The sequence below is a fragment of the Drosophila tropicalis genome, unplaced genomic scaffold (assembly GCF_018151085.1).
Source record: "Drosophila tropicalis isolate 14030-0801.00 unplaced genomic scaffold, ASM1815108v1 contig_393, whole genome shotgun sequence".
Lineage (NCBI taxonomy): Eukaryota > Metazoa > Arthropoda > Insecta > Diptera > Drosophilidae > Drosophila > Drosophila tropicalis.
In genome coordinates this window covers 4,294,823-4,309,391 of record NW_027172855.1, presented here as the reverse complement: position 1 = coordinate 4,309,391, position 14,569 = coordinate 4,294,823, and the positions used below count along the sequence as shown (strand labels likewise).

The 14,569-nt window shown below is 33.6% G+C and overlaps 1 protein-coding gene across 1 annotated transcript; it reads right to left on the bottom strand.

Moving 5' to 3' along the window:
- Nucleotides 1-809: 809 nt before the first annotated feature.
- On the bottom strand, nucleotides 810-11,453 carry nrv1 (nervana 1). The gene is made up of 5 exons (XM_068284761.1): nucleotides 11,290-11,453; nucleotides 10,767-11,061; nucleotides 1,819-2,076; nucleotides 1,501-1,760; nucleotides 810-1,416 (listed from the first exon to the last, which is right to left on the bottom strand). Exons 2-5 carry the CDS (start codon nucleotides 10,897-10,899, stop codon nucleotides 1,138-1,140), a joined length of 930 nt encoding a protein of 309 aa, XP_068140862.1. The 5' UTR covers nucleotides 10,900-11,061; nucleotides 11,290-11,453; the 3' UTR covers nucleotides 810-1,137.
- Nucleotides 11,454-14,569: the final 3,116 nt, after the last annotated feature.

Sequence of the window (14,569 nt, the reverse complement as noted above, 5' to 3'; positions counted from 1 at the left end):
ATTTTTCATTCTTTATTAATTAAATATTGTTGCAACAAAACGAACTAATCATTTGCTTAATTTCATTATTATTCAATCATTTCACATGTGTAAATCTCGTAAAAGCTTAAAAAATAAATCAAGATTTCATTTATTGTGTTTTTTTTTTTTTTGTTTTTGTGTTTTGTTTTGTTTGTTGATAAAATAATTATTATTATTTGTTAATCGCTTGCATATGAATGGAATTTCTTGGTTGTTGATGTCGCTGTTTGCCATTTTGAAAATTGCACAAAAGCAAACTTGGTGAATACTTTCGTTTTCTTTATTTGTATTTATTGTAAATCAAAATAATATTTACTTAGTGATATTTATAGCGAAATCATTTTCCTCCAATGATTATTTGAATTCTTTTTAACTATAAACATTTAATCTGTATTTTCTTTATTATTTTTTGTACAAATAAAAAGCGCTTTCCTTTTATCATAATAGTTTTTTGAGGGGGCAATGAATTATGGATAAAACAAAAAAATTATAGAATACATATTTGAAAAATGAGAAATATTTGGGCAAAATAACATTTACATAAATATATACTAAATACAAGTGACGGAGAGGGGAAAATAATCATTTATAAAAATTATAAATAAAATATTAATAATAATAATAATAACTTATAGCAATTAGACAAGCCAAAAGCTATAACAACAATTGCATGTGTACGATTTGAACTTTCATTAGATATTTTTCAATTACAATTTCTTTTTGCTTTCTTTTAAAGTTTCATAAAGATTTCCCGAAAAAACAAATTGACGCTTAATTAATCATATTCATTTCATTTTCAATATAAATATATACAATACATTTTTCAAAATCGGGAGAAGCGTCGTAAGCTCTTACATATATCGAATTACATACATAGATCTCATTTAGTTTTACATTGTTAGATGGTATAAGGGTTCTCTATCAAGGTAATTGTTCCCTTGTTCTGTTTGCAACCGATGCGATTGCCATACATATATCTTCTCTATATACATATATGGCTAGTGTTGGTTGGTTGGTTCCTGCGGATCACAAGTTGACAAAAAATTCCAATCAAAAGCTGTTGGTTGGTTTCGATTGGGTTTGATAGCAATGGTTTTTTCTAATTGAATTTGATTCTTAATCAACAATAATCTGGAAGGTCACAGAACCCATGCGATCGCGGGCACTGCCACTGTAGATGACATTCTTGGCCCAGGCACGGCACTCCACGTCCATCATTATGCCTTTAGGTGGTGATTTGAATTGAACAGCAACCAGGGGACTCAGATAACCGGGCTGATTCAGATATGGATAGTAATAGATGGGGAATCCTTGGCTGGGATAATAGCTAATATTCTGGAAATTCTCCTTATCCTTGCCAAAGTGTCCGTTGCAGCTAACCCAAATTTGTTGGCGCTGCAAAAGCAAAGAAAGAAAATGAATGGTTATGTGTTTATTTTTAAATATTTTTAAAGACTAATTTTTGTAGGTTTTTCTCACCTCTTCCACTTTGGTGTCATTGATAACTTTTTGCAGCTCTTGTGGCATACCACTTTGTGGAGAATCGTACACATGAGGGATCCAACCGAAGATCTTATTCAGCTTAAGGAATATGCAAGGCTCGTTTGACTTATAGCCATAGTTATTACTGGGTGAGCAGCTTCCAAATGCTTCTGTATTAACCACACACACATCTGTGGGCTTGTGGGTTTGGGTGTAGTCACAGTGCTTCTTTGGGGTTCCCTCGGTGTGATTGTAGTCTACGTACAATGACAAGTTAACCAAATGTCCCCTGGTCATTAATGATATTGTTATTACCTTTCAAAAAGTCATTAATTAAGCTTATCCAATAATCGCTTTCAGCTGGTTTTTTGCCATCAAACTCAATGACCGAACCGCGTTCGGTTTGTTCGCTCAGCGGACGGAAACCTAAACCGGGGTTGGTGCCGATCAGTGATTCCTTCAATTGCCACTTAGGCTGATGATCGTCCACAGTGGCCAAGAGCCCCTGCATACAAATGGTGAACAGAGCGGCAAGAATAATGTAGAAAATCCCATAGAAGATCATTAATTGACCTGAAATCAAACAGAAAATAACAATTTTGAATTATATAGTAGATAAATAACAGGATATGAGATATATCAAGTTAGACCTATTGACCTATTGAATCCAAAATGGTTGCAAACTTTGAATAAACCATCTGCCAAAGTGGTAAGAAATGCCGTTTTGTAGGGTTAGAATGTAGATTAAAAGTCTTTTTAGATATTCGATTTATAGAATACAAAAGCCACGCTTAATTTAAGGTCGTTAATCTGATATTTCACCTGTTGTGTCCGTATCTACATACCATGAGGCCCCTATACAATTGAACTTAGATACATGAACATGTCTCTTGATATCTATGCAAATTCACATTGACACATTTTGATGTTATTTCAGTGGGTTTAAGGGGGATGGTGGTCTTATGCAATACGAACTATAGAAACATACATATGTACACATGTACATGGTAAACGTATGTATGTATATGGAACATTCAGACAAGTAATCGAAAATCGCGAAATACTTAACAACAAAATGCAGTAAATAAGAAAACAAAATAAAAAACAACAAACAGAAAACTGTGAATAGATAGAGGAAGTTAAAGAGAGGCACAGAAAATGAGGAGAATAAAGTGGCGGAGAAGGCGAAAGAAGGAGGTTGAGGCGGAGGATGAATTGGTTAGCGTTGTATATATACACATATGTATTTCAATGTCATTAACTTTGACGAGTCAGCTAGAATACTCTCATACTAGTGAGGGATCTGTGGGGTTTGGAGACCGAGAGACCCAACCCAAAAGCTGTTGCATAAATAACGCAACGTCGACAAACCGAAATTGACAGCGGACGGCGAACTAAACCGAAACTGTCCATTCGAGCTCAAATTCCGAAACAAATTAATCGTATGAATGAATATCGAATACAATACAGTAAACAGTACAGCACGGTATAAGTACAGTAGGCAACAAAAAATGCCATTAAAGAGCAACGGGGAATCGAAAGCGAATAAACGAAATGAAATATCTATCAATAAGTAATCAATGACATTGGCCAGGCAACTAACGACTTTCCATATTTGAGTTTTTCAATTTCCTTTGTGGCGCTCATCAAATTTTTAGAGACAAATTCCGTTTCCAAAGTGAATTAATTGCGTTCAACCTTAGTACAAGGAAATAAGTTTGGCAATGACCACCGACCAAGAGACCAAGACCAAGACCTACCTAGACTCGTCGCCCATTGCGCTATATGCACACACATACTTACAAATTCTTGTCGCCGTGGGGTATGTCGACAATGACGCCAGCCTGATATGGTCCCAGACCGTCGTCTGTCCAGCCCAACAAGGTGGGCGCCCGCGGCGTTTGTATTACCAACATTCTTATGTCTTCGTCAATGAGAAATTACCAATGTCCACCCAACCCACATCTCGGCCACCAAAAAGCGCACCCCAGAAGTCCACCTTGGAAAATCAAAATCGATAAACTCTACTCCAAATTTATAGGCTATGGCCAACGACTTGCATATGACAAACTCTTGTTGGGCCACCTCATGGCATATGATGGATTGGTTTACATTTCTTTTCAACTAATGGACAAACTTAATTTTATACCCTTAAAAACAAAATAGCCGAAAAAATGCCAAACAGATGGTCTTCATTTTATGTTTACTCAGTTTGGTGGTGACATTTGCTTATAAATAGCCCCTAGGGATAATTTTATGATTCGTTTGTAAATCTGACCACCCCCGTAAACCTGAAAGGAAAGTATTAACTTTCCTATGACATCATATTAAATGTTTCTCACAGTCTAGGCTTTATAACACTTGAATAAAACTCATTATTTTATATTAGTTCTTAATTTTTGTAATTTTTCTATGTTTACATAAGATGGACGTGAAAAAAATATATTGTATACCTATATAAGTATGTATGTATATATAGGCTTTGAGTCAATTTCAGTGGCACTCTCATTGGTGCTGTCTGTTTCACATTTTGGCATTTGCATGACCGCCTTTGCCTTGAAATGAATTTCTTATACGATACAAAAATAAACACAAGATATACAGAAAATCAGAAAACACTTGAAATATTGTATATGTATACCTATATATTTTGTATATCTAGAATGAATTATTTTATGGCCAGCAGTGGCAAAAGAGGTCAGCTACCTAAATGAAAATAATTAGAATTAGAATTCTGGAAAACGTTGGCCCAAAAGTAACGCAAACATGTTGAAATCGGTTTGATTTAGCCTACTAGAGAGAGAAGTTGCCCCCACTAAAGGAAACAATATTGCATGCAGAGGGCACATCTAAGGCTTTGCCTCTCAACATAGAAATCCAATTCCAAGTAGCAGAAACTTATTCAACATTTACATAAAACTCGAGCGTATCAAGTTTTATGCATAACAGTAAACACTCGTAAATATGAACTTTTGCAATGACCAAGACTCCTTGCTTACTGGCCATCCTGCTCGTTGATTGTGCAACCAGGCGAGGCGACTCAGTGGCCAAGCTTTAATACTAACACTCAACAACTACTACGATGACGGCGAAAACAACGACCACCACGATGACTTTGATGATGCGGTAAACAAACTTAAAAAGCCCGTGACCTATATAGCCACATAGCTCCTCAACACCAAACCCAACCCAACCCATCCTTAAAGTGAAATGGAATTAATGTTTGCATGACCACAGAGCGATTGATAGAGCGTCGTCGTTATAGTCACTCTTATCGTGGTCGTCCAAGCCATCCGTCGTCATTTGAGCCACACCAGCAAGGCTAAATAAATTTAATAATTTATTTTCACATATGGCCAGGACCAAGGGAATCGCCATTTTGACAGAATTTAACACTGTTTTGGCCAGTTGAAATGGCCACACATGGTTAGTCAATTGGTTCTCATAACTTATTATAAACTATTCATGAGCTGGCATTAGAAATGAGTTATTCAGCAAAGCCTAGAAGTATGCTAAGCTTGGTTAAAGCTGTTCCCAACACGTAAGCTCAGTTTAATTTTGGTTTTCTTTTGACACTAAAAACAATTGTAAGAAGTTTAAGGAACTAAATATTTGCATGAAGAATAGTACTTTCTCTCTAGTGTTCGTTTTGGCACACCCACACTCTGTTAACTTGATTTATGTGCCTCAGGCACGGGACTCACTCAAAGAGTGAAAGGAAAAGTCTAAATGGAAGCAACAATTATGACGGACGCCGCAACAGTAGGCAACGCGAACAAAAGGAAAAGCTAGACAAAAAAAAGGAAAACAAAACAAAAAATAAAGAAATGAAAAGAAAAAACCATGCAACTTGTTGGTGTCTGTTCGTCATTATACTCATTACCCTCGAACCTGGACCCTGGACCCCACTCCTTAACGACAAACATTTATGTGCAGCCACCCTCTTTGGCGGCGTCCCAAATCGAGAAGCGTCGCATTGGCGCCTGTTTTGTTGTCTAACAACACCACCCACATACCCCACACATCCATCCATTCGCCGAGCGACTAAGTCTCTGGTCTTTTATTTTTTCTCCTGATTCCAGAGACAAGTTACGGGTCGCCGCACCCTTTTGGCAATGCGTCATCGTTAGGTCCTGAATGCTATGTATTTGGCCGCTGTGCCTATAGCATACTTTGCAGCATTTTAAGTGAATTAATTTCACATATTATCCGCCACCCCTAACCATCCATGATTAAAGCAAACATTTGGACAATCGTTTAGTTTGCTGATTAGATCGAGGTGCGGGTGGTCTCGATATCTCTTTCACCCAAAAAGTTTGGCATTTGTTTTGCCCCCTTATTATTTTGTTCTACCTAATTGGGTATTGATGCCTATACTTTGGCAGACACGTGTTGGAGCTCGGAAAGTTTTGAAACAAAGTCTGTCACAAAGTATTCTTTGTTATGCTTTTTTTTAGGGGTCTTTTATTCTATACCTAGTAATTGAATCGTTATATAATAAAGATCTTTAAATTGTTTCTAGATCAAAGACTAGATTTGTTTGGTTGTTGGAAGCTTTAAAACATTCCAAGCAAATTTTTGGCTTTTCATTGTTTTCGAATTTTAAATTCATTTACTTCTGTCTGTTTGGAAGTCCTTACTCTACCTTAATCCAGGGTATCTTGCTGTCATTATAGCTACTTAAAGTCTGCAATACACTCTATTTTTATTCTTGGCAAAAAGTTTAAACTGCCTACTTTAAATTGTTATTGAATTCAAATGGAAGTATCGATCTAAGTTCAAATTGTAATGTTTTCTATTATTCAAATTTTCTTTGTTTTGTTTACCAATAAAATAATATGTATCCCCGTTAAGAAAATGTACTCGAAAAGAAAAAAAACATTCAAGTCATTTTAAAAACAAAAGAAAGTTTAACAAAAATTGTAAATATCGATCAATTTATAAGCTAAAACATTTTCTTTTTGCCTGAAATAAGTAAATGGAATTCTCCGTGACATTGTTCGTGATTTTGCCACATATTAAGTGGGCTAATGGGGGGACAATATAGAGATACTAAAACAAAAGGGAAATGATATGCAGCTTGATACAAAAAAATCAAGCTCTAACTAACAATTAGCGGTTTGAACTGGTTTCAACCTGAACTTAAAATTTACTTACAGGTGTCGATAATATATAATATAAAGAATGCAAGTACGAGGGGCGACTCGCAAGTATTGATACGAAGAATTCAAATTAGATTGATTCAGATAGATCGCTCCAATGGTGACCATATGTTGGATTTGCTCACAATCGACAACATGTGCTATCACATAACCATGTCTGAAATTGCTTTTATTGCAATTTATTTTCGTGCCCTTTCATAACTCTCTATGAATCAGGCATTCATCACATGCCAACACAGGCAACAAGAACGAATATCCAGAGATGCTTTTATATAATGACCTGGAGCAAAATCCATATCGAATTTCATCATCAATACCATTGACTGGACTGGACTGATAACTCATCAGTCTGCCCTATTTAATCGACGTATTGTTACTGCGGTTGCATTAACTCGTCTCGGTAACAATATAAAAAAACAAATGCAAAAAAATCAGAACGAATTTCTTAATCAAAAAGCTAACAAAGCTAAAAAAAACCCGATTGGCTGAGGGAACCAACATCAAAATCGAAATCTGTAACGAAAGCATTTCCAAAACAACAACAAAAAAGAAAAAAAAACACAAAAAAAGCCGTTGAACTGGTTTTGAAGCAAGGTCCACAAAAACAACAACAAATTATCGTTGTGTTCGTTAATTAGTTTTTTTTTTTACTAGTGAAAATTAATGCTTAGCCATGCGTTCTATGCTCAAAGTTTTTGTTAGAGATTAAATCGTTGAAAAAAAACAAAACCATTGTTAATACAATTCGCAGTAATTTATTTGTTGGAATTGTTCAAAATGCGGTTAGTCCCAAAGATATAGTAAATCTTATAGAAGTTAACCTAATTTGACTTAAAATAGGATAAAAAATATCTAACAATTTGTCTTGATAACAAAAATTGTATGCTCATATAATTTATGGGCTTAAAAACTAAAACAAAACGTGTTTATTATGGCTAAAATATAATTCATAAACGTCAGAACTGTGTCAAATTGATAGGGTCGTTTTTTTTAAAGCTAAAATGCTTCGTTTTGTGGTTTTAGCCATGACGAAATTCTTTAACTAGGCTTTCATACAGGATCTTCCTCTTTTAATTGCGTTCACCTGGTCGCATGACTGATGACACTCCCACACTCCCTCATTTCAAAAAAAAAAAAAAACAGGAACAGGAAATTAAAATTTTCATTATGTTTAAACACACAACAAGGACACACAGGAACTCCATTGAGATGAGAAATTTATCTTAAAGCGAAATTCTCTTGATCACATTTGATACACTAGGTCAAAAAATCCATTGAAAAACAAAGGGTTAAAAGTAAAATTGTTCAAATAACAAAAAATCCAACAAATAAAATGCTTAAACGAGTTTGTGGTCTAAATTTTACTGCAATTGCATTTAGTATTCCCTGTCCAATTCCAGTTTCAATTTTTTAATGTCGGGCACATGCTACAAATTACCATGAAATTAGAGTCCCAGAGAGTGCAAGAACAGGACACCCCACAAAAAATAGATTTAATGACAGGCATTAGGGGTAAAATAAATTCCTTAAATATAAGTTTTTTACACACACCCCATTTAAGCAATGGGAATATCACCTGTCAGGTGTGCCATTTGGTTGTTTATATTTGCCATTGCGAATTAATTCCCCTCATTCGATACCAATTATTTGAATAACTTCGAGGAGAGCCACATAAGATAGAAAGACTTTGGGAGGCAAACAAATTGACAAAATACTATGTAGTTAATTAAAAGTCTTGCATAAACAAATTGAAAACGAATCTATTAACCTGATAACGAAATACGTGTCAATATTACAATTAGTTAATCGTTCGTACTTATGGCTCTCCTAATAACACACAAAACATATATATTCAGCATTCATCATCGCTAAATGTCGACGCGTGAAAAATTGCTCAGTACAAACCCAGAAAATGAACCTTGAATTTTGTTTACAGAAACCATTACAATTATTATGCAGCTCATTTTGTGCGAGTACTGCTATCATCGAGACTCTCCTACATAGGAAACCAGCAGATATATCTATATACACACATGTGTATTCCTCTTTTCTTTCCCTCCCCCATATATGTTTATTCTCTCTGGGCAAACGTGGGTCCGTGTCTGTTTGCATAGAACTTACGGCAGAAATATGCTAAAATTAATTGGGAAAAATATTAAAAAAAGAAGAATTGCTTTTTGAAAGTTTTACAGTGTAAACAAAAGCGAAATTGATATTTGAAATTCCTTAAAAATCTCATAAGACATTGAATTCTCTTTTTAAATAAAAGTTCCAATTCAGCTAATTAATATATTTTTTTAACTATTCAAGTACTCTTCCCAATTAATTTACTAAGAACTTGAAACCTCATAATATCCTTAAGTTGGAAATCTTTTGATTCTGGAACTGCCAAAAATCGGAATTTGGATGTCGTGACTTTAATTTATGAGTAAAATATAGTTAAAAAGTATTACCTGAAATGATTAATATGCTTTAGCAAAACCTATATTCATACATATAAATAAGAACGAGATAATAGAAATGTTAGATTTCAGGAAATAAAAGGTTGATCTACCATTTTTTGGCTGCTTAAAGGAATTTATGGATTTTCAAATGATCTTTTAAGGTTATTTTTGGGATGTAATGATGAACAAACTAAACACTAATTGTTTTGAACTTAGTCATAACGAAACTTACAAGAAATGGTAGTCTTAAATTAGTTTTAAAAAATATTTGTAATGTTTGACGATTCAAGCCCCATCAATCAAAGTTGTACCTGGTATATACCTATACCGTTATAACTTAATAGTTCTTATGTAAAGTTATTATTACAGATATAACTTTTTCAACTCATTAAAAATTTTAATACTTTTAATGCGAAATGTACAGCAATAAAAACATTTAAAAATTAACAGCAATTTTTAAATTAAAACCAAAATGTTTTTACTAGACTTATGTATTGGTAAATTTTTAGTAAAAATCCTTCATAAAATTTTACAAATAATTTTCAATAATATTTAAACATTGTATAAGGTAAGCCCTGTTTATAAAACTAAATTTTTGCTTTATTTAATATGGGAAAAAAAAAACTAATAAATAAAATGGATTTCAAACTATGTGAAAACTGAATATCAAAACCGAATTTTTTCGTTTTACAATTGTAGTAATTGTTATAGTTATAAAATTAATAAATATTCATGAACTCATTTTTAAACTCTAGTAAATTTTATTATTATAGAATTACTAAATATTTGTAAGTTCATTTGAAAATTCTAGTAAATTTTATTATTATACTCATTGAACTGAAGTCCATATCGTATAGATTTAACTTCTGTATGTAATTTTGAATTGTGTGTAGAAACTTGTTTTTGTTAATTACTGACAAGTAAAAAAAAAAAATGGATTATAAAACCAAGTAAAGCTGAGATAAATTACAATACAATCATATCTACTTTTATGGCAAACACTAAATCTCCTTGGAGATTGAAATTTTCAAGTTCTCGTCCGTCATTTCGTTGCATAAAACTCACTAAAATGACTGGCCAAATGAGAACTGATAAGCATTATATACATTATTTAAATAAAATTTGTGTGTGTACTTGTTTGTACTTAGAGAGAAAGGGGGAAAGAGAGAGAGATTTGTTGGGTTTATAAAACAAATCGCATTTTAATGCCCTATCAAAGGGGCTGCTAAACCTCTAAATTTCTATTTTCCTCTTAAATTAGGATTTGGATATATGTACATATGGCTAAAAAAGGTATATACCCTTTGATGATTGAATTGTAAAAGGGTATACAAAATTCAGCATAATGCTTTTGTTTGTCTATGGAATGCAAAGTGTTTGAAATCAAGTAAATGTAGACTCATTACATTTGAATGCTTTTTTTTTTTTTAGATAATGCTGGAAATTATGATAAATTCTCCATTTCAATTTGATGTTTTAGTTGTTTTTAGTTAGTCATGAAATTTGAGATTCCCAAAGAGGAACCATGTGGCATTCCATTATTGTTCATAATAGTTTTTGTTTTCAAATAGAAATATTTATTTGGATTCCACATTCATGATAAGTTCCGTTTATCTTCATTTTAATCAGTATTTTATCACATTCGTTCGGAACTTACCCCAATTTTTTCCCGTACGTCCAAAGAATGTCTTATCATACGGATCGTAGATCATTTGGGCGAAGGTCTGCTTTCTGGCTGGTTGAGGGAATTCGAATTCGCCTTTTGCACCTTTTCCGTTATTCTTCGACATATTGGCGCTCTTTTTTGTTTCGAATTCGTTCACTTATTTACAGTTGAAAATTTATTATATATATATGATATATATATAGAAAATTGCTTTTTTTTTTTTTGTATTGACTTTTTAATTTCTTTTTTTTTATTATTATATATTATGATGACGTGGACGGCGTTTCTATATATTTGAAGGTAAAGAAGAAATATAATTTATTTGGAAATGTGAATCAGAGATATATATAGCTATATATATGTATTTGCGGACTTTTTTCAGTTTTAAATTATGCAATTATTTTATATATTATCTTTTTCGTATTTCTGTGGTTAATGTAAAAATTATTTTCTTTATATATAGAAATAATGTTTTCCGCCGCGGAAAAAAAAAAACTTTTACGCAAACACTCACACAAGCACACACAGGCAAACACACACACGCAACTAACACCAACAGGCACTCGAACGAGAAATAAATGTTGAATTTTTTCTGTTTTCTTTCTGTGGGTAACTGTTTGGGGATACTCGGCTCCCGTTGCGTGCTGCTCGAGGTAAGATCACCAACTGAACGCGGGCGAACTGAGTCCACAAAGCCAAAGCTATGGCAGTGACGCGGGTTCTTCAGTTACTGCTGTGCGCCACCCCCTCTCTCAACACGCACACTAGCACAATGCACAAAAGGCGCCTCTCAGCCACACACACACACACACACGCACTCACACTGGGAGACAGCTGTTGAACGCTTTCGGCATTTGTGGCCAAAGAAGCAAGGCAAAAAAAAAAGCTCATGACTTGCCAATGTCTTGCTTTGGCCGTGTTGTTGGCAACAGAACAGAAATGGCTCTCACATAGACGTGGGCTACGCAAATAGAATGACTGATTGAGCGCAGACAGTGGCCAGACAACAACACGTTTTCAGGGTAATTTACAGGTGCGAAGCAAAACACAAAAAAAAGGGGCTCAAAATTGTTCCAGTGCCTTTGAGAATTAATATTGCTTTAGTTTTTGAAAATCTGTTTAAAATAATAATAAATTTTTTTGTTGAATTTTTCAAATTTGTTTATTCATAACTTTTGTTTAATGTACAATGCAATCTAAAGAGAAAGATGTAAATTATTATGCCAATTCAAGATATGAATAATTAATATAACTACAATTAATAATTTAATGAAATAAACCCCAAAAAAAAAAAACATTTTAAGATTTTCTTTGGTAGTTTTTTGGGCGTTTGTAGTTTTTTTTTTTTTGAATTAAACCCTTTATTTAAACAGATTAATGATAATAATAATACCAAGATAAGGCTAGTTAGTCTGTTTACTGCCAGATTTTCCATGTTTTTGAAAAATTGCTTTAGGAATTGTTTTCGAAAACTTTTGTATTTGAACTAGCTTATCATTTTGGTGCGGAATGTTAACAATTATGGGGGCATTTTCAGGGTTTTATTCGGAAAATCCCTTTTTGATATGGAAATTTTACAAGTTTTGTAAAGTAAATTATCGGTTTAAAATATCGCAATAAAATTTCGTATTCTGATTTTAAAATGTAATATCTATAAATACATTACTTGATTATTTATTAAACTCGGAGTGAAAATAGCTAAGCTAGGCGGGTCTAGAATGTTCATAGACTTGTAAGAGTGAGCAAGATAACATGCGTCTGGTATGCAGTATGTAAGAATATTATATAAGTATAAACTATATATAAATAAATTCATGGTATAGCTATGTCAACGCGACAACTTATTTACTTTACCTTTCATAGAATACTTTAAAAGTTACTAAAAGAAAAATCTCATTTAAACCTTTTTTTTTTTAAGGAATGTTATCTTTGTTGACTACTGGATTTATTTGTTTAAAAAATGTAAATTTACAGCTATTAAGTAAATCCCCCACAAATACACAACCGTCAAAGGGCATACTTCCCATTTCTAAGATGCAGGTTCATAGTAGTTTGGATTTATTTTATTAATTTAGGTATTTAACTCTAAAGAGGATATAGTGTGGAGGCTGATTATGTTCTTTAGTTCTACAATTTCTTTGAGATCTTCCTAGAAGGTAGTAGATTCGAATATTGTGTTAATATCCTCAATTAGGAGGATTCTTTACTATGTTTTACATTATTGCATTAGTTTGTTGGGTAGAAGGATGTTTTCAATTTGTATTTTTATGAGGCCCATATTCCATATTCATTAAAAAGTTACTAATATAAAAATAGTTAGGAAAAAGGTAAGCGTGTTCTTCTATAGTAAACTGAAGACTTACTCAGAAGATTTTGTTCTCAATTTGCTTTGAATTTTGAATTAATGGAGGGGACTTGAATGCGCTCCTGTCTTGTGTTGTTGTTTATAAGAGACTGTTGCTTCATAAATATTATAATAAAAAGCACAAAGAAGAAACTCACGCATACTAACTAAAAGTTATCACTTGCTCTCTTTCTCTTTCTCTCTCCCCATATTAATTTTGCCTCTCCAACTCGCCTGTTCCATTTAATGGCTCTCCCACACACATACACACGTACACATACGAACACATGGACACGGCATGTGTTGAGAGTGGAGCGCATTGGCATTAGTTGACCCCCCCCACCAAAACTCACCCAAAAAAATGCTTTCATTTCTTTTTGGGAGCGCCAACATAATGTTTTGTGTATTGTTTTAATGTTTTGGTATCATATGTATATACATACATATGTATATAAAAGCACACACACACACGTACACCTCCACACAATTGTCTTTGCATTTTCATTTTTATTGTTGTTCTTGTGTTGGGCTTTGTGTTTGAAAATTTCCATGTGAGAAACAGGAAAACTTTCATTTAAATTACTCATCATTATCGTCGCCATCGTCGCCCTCGCCAAAGAGGCCGTTGTCAAGTGTCAAGTACTTTTAAGTTGATTAATTCGCATAAATGAGCATTTCCGAGAGTCAGTCGGTGAATGGAACTTAAAGTAACCAAGAAACTTCAGCTCCAGTTTGCTCATCTTCATCAGCTTAGCCCCATCCCTTCCTACCACCCTCGCAGTCAGCAGGCCGTTGTCATTGCCAATTTTCTGCTCATTGAATTGTTGCTGCTTGCGGGGCCCTTGGAGACGCATTCAGTGTTATTTGCAATCTTTTCGCTTCATCGTTGTAACAATCATAAATTTATTAAATTACACTTGACAACAACAACAACAGCAACATCAAGAATAATGTCTGATAACTCAAATCAAGTCTTGTGAGAATTTATTTTAACAGACTCGCACGTTGAGCATCTCATTAGATGATGCTCCCTTTTGTAAGTCGCAGTAGCTGGCTAGTTTATTGAGTTGTCAGCACAAAGACGAAAGATTTCGAGATACACTAATCAGCACTTTTTATATACACACACACACACACACATACATACATCCATACGTAAATGAAAAAGACACAAAAGAAAAAGCCAACGATGAAGTTATCAACTCATTTGCAGTTGATAAGAACAAAAACGGTTAAAGTATCTCGGAGATAGCACGAGAAAATAAAGTCATGAAAACTGATAATAAGAACGTTAAGTTATTGCATAATGCATTTTGGAGCAGTGATTCCAAAAGATTCTTCACTTTCGGTGTAAAAACACAAAGCACACTTCATTATTTTACATATACTTATTTTTTACAGTGCATTGGTCTAAACACTCTATTTTTGGGAAAAGGTCAAATGTGGGGAC

Excerpts from the sequence above, each read along its gene's own strand:
- nrv1 (XM_068284761.1), bottom strand. The coding sequence starts at position 10,899 with ATGTCGAAGAATAACGGAAAAGGTGCAAAAGGCGAATTCGAATTCCCT. Across the intron at positions 2,077-10,766 it reads ACGTACGGGAAAAAATTGGG|GTCAATTAATGATCTTCTAT; the intron begins GTAAGTTCCGAA and ends GTTTGATTTCAG. Across the intron at positions 1,761-1,818 it reads AATTAATGACTTTTTGAAAG|ACTACAATCACACCGAGGGA; the intron begins GTAATAACAATA and ends CATTGTACGTAG.